This window comes from Rhinopithecus roxellana, chromosome 3 (assembly GCF_007565055.1).
Source record: "Rhinopithecus roxellana isolate Shanxi Qingling chromosome 3, ASM756505v1, whole genome shotgun sequence".
Lineage (NCBI taxonomy): Eukaryota > Metazoa > Chordata > Mammalia > Primates > Cercopithecidae > Rhinopithecus > Rhinopithecus roxellana.
The window spans coordinates 47648066-47661151 of NC_044551.1; the positions used below are offsets into that span (position 1 = coordinate 47648066).

A 13086-nucleotide genomic window follows, 5' to 3' on the forward strand; every position below is an offset into this window, starting at 1 on the left:
CACTCCTTATTTTTCAGGATGGTGTTTCAATAGTCTAGGATCAATGTATGAAACAGAGACTTATGTAAACTTAAGAAATAAAAGACAGTATAACATCATTTCTGGTCCAGATAATTATCCCTATTTTCATAAATGGGCACATATGAAACTGGAAAGTAATAAAAGGTCTTCTGCCTCTCAGTGAGATATGCTGGGCATTTCCTATATACTAATATTCAATTATCACAACAATGCCACAAAGCAGAACCATATCTTTATCTTACAGAAGAAAATGGCACAAAAATTTAATGACTTGACCAAGGTCACAGAGATAATACGAAGGTTTTATATATTTTACCATTTTCTGAATGTCTAATAGAACTTTTAGAAATACAAAGATAATAAAGATATTAAGGAATATCTTTATTAAGGAATCTTTCAGGGAACATAAAACATTTGACGAAGTTCCTGATAATGATCTATAGTCTGGTATCTGCAGTGAGATAATGTTAACTTTAGAAAGATAAGAATTAATACACTAGCTGTGAAAAATCAGAACTCATTCCATATGGTAAGCAATTTTTTTTCAGGTATTAAAACTTATACATTAAGAAGTGTTTTGTTGGCCAGGCACAGTGGCTCATGCCTGTAATCCCAAAACTTTGGGAGGCCAAGGCAGACAGATCCCCTGAGGTCAGGAGTTCAAGACCAGCCTGGCCAACATGGTGAAACCCCGTCTCTACTAAAATTACAAAAATTAGCCGGATACGGTGGGATGTGCCTGTAATTCCAGCTACCCGAGCTGGATACGGTGGGGTGTGCCTGTAATTCCAGCTACCCGGGAGGCTGAGGCATGAGAATTGCTTGAATCCAGGAGGTGGAGGTTGCAGTGAGCCAAGATTGCGCCACTGCACTCTAGCTTGGGCGACAGAGCAGGACTGTCTCAAAAAAAAAAAAAAAAAAAAAAATGTTTTGTTGATCCCACAGAAGTAAAAAGTAAATACTAGAGGTTAGGAAACACAGAGGGAAAGAAGAGAAAAAGAGAGATTTGTTAAAGAATATAAAATTGCAGCTAGATAGGAGGAATAAGTTCTAGTGTTCTATACTACTGTAGAATGAGCATAGTTAACAATATTACATAGCTGCAAATAGCTAGATGGTAGATAGTGAATGTTCTCAACACAAAGAAATGATAAATGTCTGAGATGACAGATATGCTAATCTGATCGCAATAAATTATATGTGTAGAAACATCACTATGTACCCCATGAAATGTACAATTATTATTTATAAATTTAAAAAAATAAAAAAGACATATTTCATTTGTAGCCACTTGTAGTGGGCCTTCCATAATGAAAAGAGTCATCTTTTACTGAATCTAGTAGTTACTGAATATACTTCAATAGATAATCAGAAAATCAATAAAAAATCAGTTACTACCTTTTTTTTTTTTTTTTAAGTAGAGACAAAGTCTTGGCCAAGCGTAGCGACTCATGTCTGTAATCCAAGCACTTTGAAAGGCCGAGGCTGGGGGTGGGAGAATCACCTGAGGTCATGAGTTTGAGACTAGCCTGACCAACATGGTGAAACACTGTCTCTACTCAAAATACAAAATTAGCCAGGCGTGGTGGCACATGCCTGCAATCCCAGCTACTTGGGAGGCTGAGGCAGAAGAATCGTTTGAACCTGGGAGGCAGAGGTTGCAGTGAGCCGAGATTGCATCATTGTACTCCAGCCTGGGCAACAAAAGTGAAACTGCATCTCAAAAAAAAAAAAAAAATGAGAGAGTCCTACTATGCCATCCAGGCTGGTCCTGAACTCCTGGCCTCAAGTAGTCCTACCGCCTCAGCCTCCAGAGTAGCTGGGATTACAGGTGTGGGCCAAAGTATCTGGCAAGTTATTTTAACTACATATAAATATTATAATTATGTGTATTACTCAATGTACAGAGTAGTCAAAGTATTTAAGTGACAACCAGCCTGGCCAACATGAAGAAACTCCATCTCTACCAAAAATACAAAAATTAGCCAGGCCTGGTGGTAGGCATCTATAGTTCCAGCTACCTGGGTGGCTGAGGCACGAGAACCACTTGAACCCAGAAGGTGGAGGTTGCAGTGAGCCAAGATCATGCCACTATACTCCAGCCTGGGAGACACAGTGACACCCTGTCTCAAAATAAACCCCAATAAACAAACAAAAAAATAAAGTATTTAAGTGACAAAATAGGTCTTTGGAATCCCAGGAAACGGCCTTGTTTATATTTTTAGATTTAATATAAGTGCAATCAATAACATGCTATCTTTGAGTTTAAAAATGCAAAATGCTCTAAGTGTTGGCTATCACCTACCATAAATTCACAATTTACATATTATATTACAAAATATAAACTGGAGTGTACAAGGCAATGTTTACTATATGAAGAAAAGTTACCTCTCTTTCTCAAGTTCTTCTAAATATCCAATACTTTCTCTGCTTCCATTTACAAACCCTCTTCTTGGAAATGAACCCATGGGAACAGGACTGCACTCTCCAGAACGGCTTGATACAGATCCTTCCCGGCTTCCGTAAGAACGGAGGGACATTTTTGACCGTAGTTTTACTCCAGGGAAATTACTGCTATCTAAGTTAAGCTCTAAATAAAATAGAGACAAGTTTTTATACAACAATTGTTTTAGTGGTCTAAAATATTCTTAATGTTATTATACTATTTTAAAGTGAAATATTAGGTTTACATTTTAGCCACAAATATACATGACTGAAAAATAATTATTTAGGACTTTCCCTGCAAAGTCCACTTGGGTCAGGGTAAAAATAAGGAGTGTGTTAAAGGAAAATTAGATAAAATGTACTTCCTTAGACTTCCTCTAAATAATATTTTGGAATTCAAAAGTAATTTCTCTGTCTGGCTTCAATTATTATCAAGCACGTTCTCTGTTCTGACATTAGAATTTTCAAGCAACAAAATGAGAAAAATATCCTTTTAAATCTGCTCAAAACGACTTATCAACCTACATATGTGAAAAGGTTAAAGTATTTCTATCCTGAATGAAGAAGACAATACTTCTTCCAATGAGACAGTGGGCTCAAGTGTATGGCATATAGAATACTAAAGTTCTATTTATGACTGGCAGAATAGCAACAAGCTTTAAAAAGAGCTGAAAATTATTTAAGGAAGAGATTTAAAATAGCTAACTCAAAGCCAGTTAAATGTTTAACTGAAGAAATGACACACAAACACATTTTTTATTTATTTGTACTTTTAACAATTACATCCTGACGGTAAGGCTAATACACCAAGAAAACTGATACCAACACCCAAAACGAGAGAAGCAATACTTGGATCTACACATCTAAAGATGACAATTTGAGCTTAAAAAATTATTTTAAAACACCTTTTTAAAATCTACCTTTAAGACGCTCTAATAAATCAATCTGTCCAGAAGAAGCCATAGCTTCATCTTCAATACTTCCTTGTAGTTGTTTAAGTACTTCCTGTTAAAAAGAACACAATGTATTAACACGAAATTCTAAATAACTTCAAGACATGATTATGTATTTCTTGACATTTAAGTATGCTGAGAAAAAAATTCAGATCACTCTGAAAACATGCACCTTATATATATTACCTATTATTCATTATTAATAAATAAATCATGGCCAAATAATAATAGTGATATTTTGTGATAATGGTGATTATGGGGAGTCTCCATGCAAAGTATTACAAACACACGTAAGATACATTCATTATTTCTAACTTAAAAAAAAAACCAACAATGCAAATCATTCTCATTTTTAAGATAAAACAAGTGATACCCAGAGACTTGCTCAAGTTACAAAAGCTACTTATGTGTTCAGAACCATGTCTCTTAAGTGTGCACCAACATGACCATAAAAAACACCAAATTAACACAATCTATTTAACAACTTCAACATTCAAGTTTTTATATACCACGTTTAAGTATATTCTGCTAGTATACTAATTTATAATTAGCATATATTCAAATAACTGTATGTTCACTATTTCTTGACTTTTGATGCTTTTCTTCTTTCCCATGTAAACCCTTTCTTGATAATTTTTTCTCCAAGAATGTTAGAAACTTTCATTTTCTACCAGTTTTTCTGCCATTACATTTGTGAACTTTGGCTCTTATTGCATGCTACTTAATAATAATTTATATTATTTTCCATTTACTGAGGCATTCCATTCTAGGGCCTAGCATAGTTCTTTGGCCAATCAGGTTTCCCAAATGCAAGACAAAGTATTTGAACACTTGCAACTCTGTAACGAAATGGAGTGTTCCCGTATAAGAAATCTGTAAATACATTAAAAGGAAAACCTATCGGAAAGTTAGTGAATGGAGCAAAGACAGTTTCACTGATTTATCTTGACAGTGACATTGTAAGCATTCATGGTGGCTCATGCCTGTAACCCCAACACTTTGGGAAGCTAAGGCAGGAGGGTCACTTGAGTCAAGGAGTTTGAGACCAGCCTGGACAACACAGCAAGACTCTGTCCCTAAAAAATTAAAAACAAAAAAAACAAAAAACAAACAAACAAAAAAACCCATAAGTGGTGGCATGTGCCTGCAGTCCCAGCTACTTGGGAAGCTGAGCCAGGAGGATCACTTGAGCCCAGAAGTTTGAGGCTGCAGTGAGCCACAGTCTCACCACTGCACTCCATCCTGGGTGACAGAGTAAGATCCCAGCTAAAAAACAAAAAGAAATCGCCCCCAAACCCTAGAATTTCCTATATTAATAAATAGCCTTGGTATCTGACCTTCAAATAATAGACCATGTTGGAGTCTGAAAGGCTTGGGTAAGTAGATGTGGGGGCATGAAGGTGAATGTATTATTTTCAAAATATTCCAGAGTGTTTTACATTTGTGGAATAGAAAACAAATTTGCACAGGGATAACTTCCTTTACTGAATGTGAGTACGCCCACCAAAATGTCTACTATAAACTTCAGGGCACCATCTCTCACTTAAGAACTCTCACTGGAGACTACTGTGATTTTTCCAGGATTTCAATTCTCTTTCTATCCACTGCTACTGTTTTAGTCCTTCCATAATCCTTTTAATCTTATCCCTATTTCTCAGGCTTCCGGTCTCACAATTCAACAACTACCCTTGAGCAGTTAATTTCCAATGACATGTCTTGAATCCTAACCTTACTTGCAAACTTCAGATTCACTTTTCCAACCAACTGATGGACGCTTTACATCTGCATGATAGGCACTATACATCTAAATGTCCAGAACTGAACTGGCCTCTTGTCCCAATAAAGCCTGTTCTTTGCCTTGTATTCTCTCAGTTAAATGGCATTAGCCTTTTCTTTCTCCTCCAGCCCAAATCCTTAGCACCTCCTCCTTCACATCCCCAGTTATGGAATTCCAGTGATTCTACCTCTAATCTCTCTTTTAGAGCTATCTCTTTCATATTCTTACTGTCGCTAACTTGTTATTAACCCTATCTAAACTATGAAAATAATTTCCTAAGTGGCTCAATCTTGCACAGAGCTGTCAGAGCAACCTTTTTAAAGCACAGCTTTGATCAAGTCTCTAAGATTCTTCTCCAAAGCCTACAGTAGTGGTTCTCAAGCGTCACCATGGATCAGAATCACCTGAAGACCTTGTTGAAACATAGATTGTTGATTCAGTAAGCCTGGGGTAGAGGTTGAAAATCTGCATTTTGAACAAGTTTTCAGGTGATGCTGATGCTGAAAACAGAATCATTAAGATGTTAACAGTGTTTTTCTATGAAGACTGAAATTACAAGCAATTTCTCTTTTACTTGTTGTGTCATACTTTTTAAACAATATGTATAACAAAAAGTCCTACTTGTTTTTAGAGAAGTTACAAAGATTTAAAAGTTTAAAAATCACAATAAAAAATCCTTGGTACATCATTGGACATACATCTAATTTTTTCAAAACGAATGCTACATTAATGGTTTTTTAAAAAAGAAATAATAAAGAAAAAATTAAAATATTAAAAAAAGAAATGAAAAAGCCATATAAATTCAGATGTCCAACAATAAGTATTAAATAGGCCATAGCATTTTTTAGCTGTACATACAATGGAACACTATGCAACTGTAAAAAAATTAATCTGATGTAAGATGACAATAAATTTGAGCCCAGAAGTTTGAGGCTGCAGTGAGCCACAGTCTCACCACTGCACTCCATCCTGGGTGACAGAGTAAGATCCCAGCTAAAAAAAAATTATGCTGCAAAATATGATGTCATGAAATGCAAGTTTGCATAAATGTATAGAGAAAAGAATATATATACTATCAAAGGTTACTTTTACCTCTGGTGATGGGATTTAAATTTTTTAAAAAATAGGTGATTTTGATTATTTCTTTTTGTCCACATTTCCTAATTTAATAAAAAAGTGAATATACTCAACTTGTAATAAAATTCTATTTTTAAAAATTTCTGTCCACATTGTTAGAAATCTATTGACAGCTATAAGCATACAGGTAAATAAGATTTAAGGTTAAACAATTTTTAAAAAGATTCTCAAAGTAGTCACCTTGGAAAGCTACTAATTTACTCCAATGTTGTGTTACTTACATTATTTCTGTAAGTGCTTTGAGTTATGAACCTCATCAACAAAATCTATATATATTTACAGTCACATCCAGTTACTTTGCCTTAAGACGATATCATCCAATATGACCTACATTACTTACTAGTTTGCCGTGAATAGTTTATAGCTATTCCACAATAAAAATTGACCTCAAGTAATTTTTTTCTTGTTTTATTGAGGCACAACATACATATGAAAAATACATTAATCCCAGATTTTCACACCCATGTAATCACTATGTAGGTGAAGATACAGAACATTTCTAGCACCCCAGAGGGTTCCCTCAAGTTCCCTTTACCAATTTTCATTTCCTACAGGTAACCACTATTCTGGCTTCTTTATCAGAAGAGTTTGGCACCTTCTTGACCTTCATATAAATGGAATCATACAGTATATGTCTCAGTGTCTCACGTTTTTTGTTCAACATAGTATCTGTGAAATCTGTCCATACTGTTGCTTTATCAGTTCATTATTTTTAAATGTTGTGTAGTATGTAGTAGTCCACTGTATAAATACAGCCCAATGTATCTATCCTTTCTCCTCTTTAATGGGGCATCTGGGCTGTTACCAGTCTGGAGGCTATTAATTTAAACATCAGTCATTTGAGTAGGAGTGAAATAGTCTTTGCATTTCCCTGATGACAAATGATGCTGAATCCCTTTTCATGGACTTATTTGCCATTTATCTTTCTTTCTGAATTGTCTTTTCAGATCCCTGGGTCACATTTTAAAAACTGGATTGTCTTTTTGTTACTGGTTTGTGGGAATTATTTATATATTCTGAAGGAATTATTTATATATTCTGAACTGAGCCTTTGGTCAGATACATGTGTTGCAAATATTTTCTCCTCTATGGCTTACTTTTTCATTTTCTTAATGAAGTCTTCTGAAAAGCATAGGTTTTTAATTTTGATGAAGTTTATCTTATACATCTTTATGTTTAGTCTTTTGTGCATCCTAAGAAATTCTGCCCACCCAAGGCCACAGAGATAAGATTATCCTATGTTTTCTTCTAGAAGCACACTGAAGTCTTTCGACGAACAAAAGTTTAGTTTTAATGTAGTCTATCAAATTTATTTCTATGTATGGTGCTTTGGCATTCTCTTTAAGAAATCTTTGCCTACTCCCAGGATAGGAAGCTATTACCTATGTTTTCTTCTAGAAGCCACTGTTTTGTCTTTTTTGTTTGTTTTTTCCATTTTTTTCTCTGTGCTTCAGTTTGAGTATTTTCTACTGACTTTTTTCTAGTTCACTAATTCTGTCTTCTCACTAGTTCACTAATTCACTGTTCAGCCTGCTGTTAAGGCCATCCAATGTTAATTTCAAATATATTTTTCAGTTCTAGACTATCCATTTGATTCCTTTTAATTATAGACTCCAATTCTCTGTCAAAATTTTCTATCTGTTCATTCGTTTTTTTTCAAGACATTTATAACATTTATGTTAAAATCCTTGTCTACTAACTGCAACATCTGGATCATCTGAATTTGCTCCTATTACCTATTTGTTCTCTTGATTATCAGTAATCTTCCAGTTTCTCTGCATTTCATATAACGTTTGACTATATGCCAACTGTGTATATAAGAAAAAAAGAGACTTAAGATGATTGACAGTATTTTCCCCTAGAGAGTTTGCCTTTCCATTGTTGGGGTCTGATCTCCTCAATCCAATTAGCAACGAAAAATGGATTGGGACCCTCTGGGTGCAGTGGCTCACGCCTGTAATCCCAGCAGTTTGGGAGGCTGAGGCGGGTGGATCACAAGGTCAGGAGATCAAGATCATCCTGGCTAACACGGTGAAACCCCATCTCTACTAAAAATACAAAAAATTACCCAGGCATGGTGGCAGGCGCCTGATGTCCCAGCTACTTGGGAGGCTGAGGCAGGAGAATGGCGTGAACCCGGGAGGCAGAGCTTGCAGTGAGCCAAGATTGCGCCACTGCACTCCAGACTGGGTGACAGAGCGAGACTCCATCTTGGAAAAAAAAAAAGGAAAAAAAAATGGATTGGGACCTAGTTGCAATTTTAAGTTCACAACTGATTTGGGTTTCCCAGTTCCTTGAGTGTGTCCCTCTATATTCAGATAGGAAATATGAAAGGTCTCCATCTCCTCAGCAGTTAACTTCTTACCCTACACAGTATCAAAATCTGACATTTATCTTGAATGGAAAACCAGTCATGTTTGATATACTAGGTAGGTCTTCCTCTAATAGGTCTTTCCTAAGCATTGCAGGAATATTGGATATTTCACTTTGCCTTTCCAGCTCAGCCTTATTCTCTGGTAGCACTTATCTCTCTAGTCTTAAATGTTCTATCTCTTGGAGGTTGTAAACTCAGGTCTTTAATCTCCTGCTCTACAAAATTCAAAATCTGGCAAATGACTTGAGGAGACCTGTGGTGTGACAGTAACATGTCTCTCCCTCTAGCAGGACTTCGCCTGCTAACATTCTGCCTTTCTAGTCTATCCTAAGTCTCCTGCACTACAAGACTTGGCCAATATCACATGGTAAAAATGAGCCATGCATTTAGAGCTCTTCTAAATGCTAATATCTTTACATCTGTCCTCATGTTTGTCGAGGCTGCCAACAATTTCATTTTCTTTTTCTTTCATACCTGCAGAAAGGCCTTAAGAGGTTCTTTCTCCCAGTGAGGTCCTTCTGCTTGTGCCAATGATGAATCTCAATCTGTACCCAGAATCAATATTCCCCAGGAAGAATTACCAGTAATCTCAGCTTATCTAGAAAGGGTTCTTTCCTCTTAGGAATTACAGTTAATACAGAGCTTGATGATTCCACAGTCCTGCAATGTCCTTCAAATTATGATTTTTGTATTTTATCCAGTGTTTTCTAGTTTTTGAGTGGGACATATTGCTTGGGGGCTGCATACTGCATACAACCTAGAAGAGGCCCTTAATTTTGAAGAGTTTTTAAAAGAAAATGGAATACAATTGCAAAGCAGTTCCAAAAAAAAAAAAAAGTTTCAAAAAGTTCTCTGAGAAACGGCAGCTTTTAAATACATATGTAATTTTGAAGGAGAGAATATTCATTTGTATTTTAAAATTCTGGAAGCTCAGTTTTAAAAGATTAATTACATTATATAATCACATATAATATTGTCTTAATAGAATTTTAACATTTTAGAAACATTAGAAACTTATTCATTAGGCTGGGCACGGTGGCTCACGTCTGTAATCCCAGCACTTTGGGAGGCCGAGGCAGGTGGATCACGAAGTCAAGAAATTGAGACTATCCTGGCTAACATGGTGAAACTCCATCTCTACTAAAAATACAAAAATTAGCTGGCGTGGTGGTGTGCACCTGTAGTCCCAGCTACTAAGGAGGCTGAGGCAGGAGATTAGCTTGAACCCGGGAGGCGGAGGTTGCAGAGCATCAAGATCGTGCCACTGCACTCCAGCCTGGTGACAGAGCATGACTCGGTCTCAAAAAAAAAAAAAAAGAAAGAAAGAAAGAAAAAAGAAAGAAAATTATTCATTAGAGATGAAATGTGCTGTGGTTATACCAGTGATAGTTATCTAGAAGCAACGCTGTCATTTCAGGGAGGCTGCTACTTGACCCACTTAAATTTATTTCAGTATATCATAGTTAAAGATGCTTTTCGTTACCAGATACAAGTACACTTGATAATGACATCTTCAAAATACATTCTGAAATGCTGATCTCAATTTTTTTTTCTTACTTTCTGAAAATATGTACTTTGCATGTATATTGTTTTACAGTTTATAGACCAATTTATAAATATTAAATTTTGTCAAACTACAACAAAGAAGTAAATGCTTGATTAATAATTTGTCTATAGATAATTCTTCCTACACCATGCCATCTTTCAGCTTTTTATCTCTATAATGCCATCTTTACCTTGTTACTATGCTCAGCATTTTAAAGTCAACTAAACAGCTCTAGGTAGGCTGGGCATGGTGGCTCACGCCTGTAACTCCAGTACTTTGAGAGGCCGAGGCGGGTGGATCACCTGAGGTCAGGAGTTTGAGACCAGCCAGGCCAACATGGCAAAACTCTGCCTCTACAAAAATTAGCCGGGCATGGTGGCAGGCACCTGTAATCCCAACTACTCCTGGGGCTGAGGCAGGAGAATCGCTTGAGCCCAGGAGGTGGAGGCTGCAGTGAGCTGAAATTGTGCCACTGCACTCCAGCCTGGGTGACAAGAACAAAACTCCATCTAAAAAAAGTTGGGGGGAGGGCTCTAGCCCTGGAGTAAAAACTAAACCACAAAACTTTTTTTAAGATTAGCTGCAATTCTGCATTTATCCGATTTCATATCATCTAAATTCCATGTAATCTCTATTTTATTTTCATTACAAAAAATTTCAAACATATACCTATGTGCGCAGAAAATTATAACAAACCCCCATGTACCTTCATACCCCACATCAACAATTATCAATTCATGGTCAGTTGCGTCTCATCTACACCCATATCCACTTCCTCTATTCTACCCCTCTGCACCACACTTACTTTGAAAATAAAGCTCAGGCATCATACAACTTCTTTGTAAATATTTCAATATGTATATTTACACAAGGATTCTTTCTAAACACAAACACAATAATATCATTATACTTAAAAATAAATATTTCCTTAATATAGAGTGTTCACATTTCCCTAACCCTTAAACACTTATTTCTCTGGCTGCTACAAAGACACATGTAATCAAATAGCAAAGCAGTGTCCTCTTTTGCCACTAGATGGTACTACTGCATAAATTTTAGACTTTAAGTAATCTGGTTGGAGGAGACACACTTTTTGCTGTTTTTTTGTTTTGTTTTGTTCTGTTGTTTTCTTTTTTTCAGACAGGATCTGGCTCTTTTGCCCAGGCTGGAGTACAATCCTCATACCTCAGCCTTCCAAGTAGCTGGGACCACAGATGTGCTCCACACCTGGCTAATTTTTGTATTTTTTTGTAGAAACAGAGTCTTGCCATGTTGCCCAGACTGGCCTCAAATTCCTGAGCTCAAACAATCCTCCTGCTTGGCCTCCAAAAGTACTAGGATTACAGGTGTGAGCCACGATGCCCAGCCTCCTTTTGCTTTCTTTGGAAGTAAAGAGATTAATGACCAGGAAACATGATTCGAGTTTATATGTTTATAGGTTATACGTTTCACAGCATAAAACCTTAAAAACAGATATAATTTCATTATAGGGCTGCAATTGTTATGGTACCACATGTCCAATTCTAAGGAAATATGTTAATGGATTCACAAGATGTCTGTTGAAGTACATGCTGAGTAAAATAAATTTATGGTTGGTTTCAGGTATATCTGAAGTGCTACTATTCCTGATGTATATAGGCTGAGCATTCTAAATCCGAAAATTTGAAGTCTGAAATGCTCCAAAGTCTTGAGCTTTCTGAGCACCAACATGACACTCAAAGGAAATGCTCAATGGAGCATTTCAGATTTTGGATTTTTGAATTAGGGATGCTCACAAAATATAATACAAATATTTCAAAATCTGAAAAAATACAAAATCCAAAACACTTCTGGTCTGAAGCAATTTTGAGTAAGGGATACTCAGCTTGTAGTATACCACACATATAAATGATCAACTAGATATTCCATTGTAGAAATTTGAGGGTGTGACTTCTACTGTCACTCTGAGAGACATTCCACTTCAGTGTGGCGATGGATCTAAGCATAAGTTACATTGTCTTTCAAATATGAGTTTTGAATTTGCTCAAGGAATTAAACAGAAACTTTAAAAAAGAGATCTCAGAGTTCCATACAAAACAGATATGTACTATCTAAATAGGCATGCCAGGAGGCGTTCTCTGCAAAATATACCATATTAAAGTAGATGAAAGAATATTTTAATTCTGTATTTCAAAACTTTTAAAAATACATGCCAAGTATAACGATTTGAAATGTAATGTGTTGATCAATGTTAAAATACCAAACTACTCTTTTTTAACCTGTTAGGCAACTAATGCAAGTCTTTTTAGGTCACCCATAGTTTGTGGAAAGAACAAAATGTTTGTTTATAGTCTACCTTATTTCCCAAGGGATTTGAAGTAGGTATCTTGGATGTCTGTCATTGCTGGGGACAGTTTTTATCACTCAAGAGGGTAATTAGAGTAGAAAAGATTGATAGAGGGATGGAGAGACAGAATAGGACACATGAGCAAAGGTTGAGCTGTGATGATACTGAATATAAAGGGTAAAAGAGAATCAGAAACAGTTACCTCAGTGACACACACAAGTCTGGAGATTAAGGCAAACCTTGAAATGCACAGGAAAAAAACTAGGATAGAGTAGGAAATTAGTAAGGAATAAGAGTAGTGAGCAGACAGGAAGAACTGGGCAAGGAACTCAAATGTTAAAATAGCCAAGAGGCAGAAACAACAAAAAGCAGGAAGATTTTTTTTTTTTTTTAATAAAGGAAATAACATTTTTTTTTTTTTTTTGAGAACGAGGTCTTGTTATATTGCCCAGGCAGGTCTCGAGCTCCTTAGCTCAAGCTATCCTCCTGCCTCTGCCTCACTAAGAG

The 13086-nt window shown here is 36.2% G+C and overlaps 1 protein-coding gene across 4 annotated transcripts in view; it reads right to left on the minus strand.

Annotated features, from left to right (window-relative positions):
• APC (APC regulator of WNT signaling pathway) overlaps positions 1-13086 on the minus strand; it is a 163766-nt gene that overhangs the window by 82606 nt on the left and 68074 nt on the right. For all 4 annotated transcript variants that reach the window (XM_030926975.1, XM_030926977.1, XM_030926976.1 and 1 more), the window contains exons 3-4: positions 3387-3471; positions 2410-2611 (exon numbers count right to left, since the gene is read on the minus strand). In XM_030926975.1, coding sequence (XP_030782835.1) covers positions 2410-2611; positions 3387-3471 — 287 coding nt within the window. The remainder of the gene's footprint in view (positions 1-2409; positions 2612-3386; positions 3472-13086) is intronic.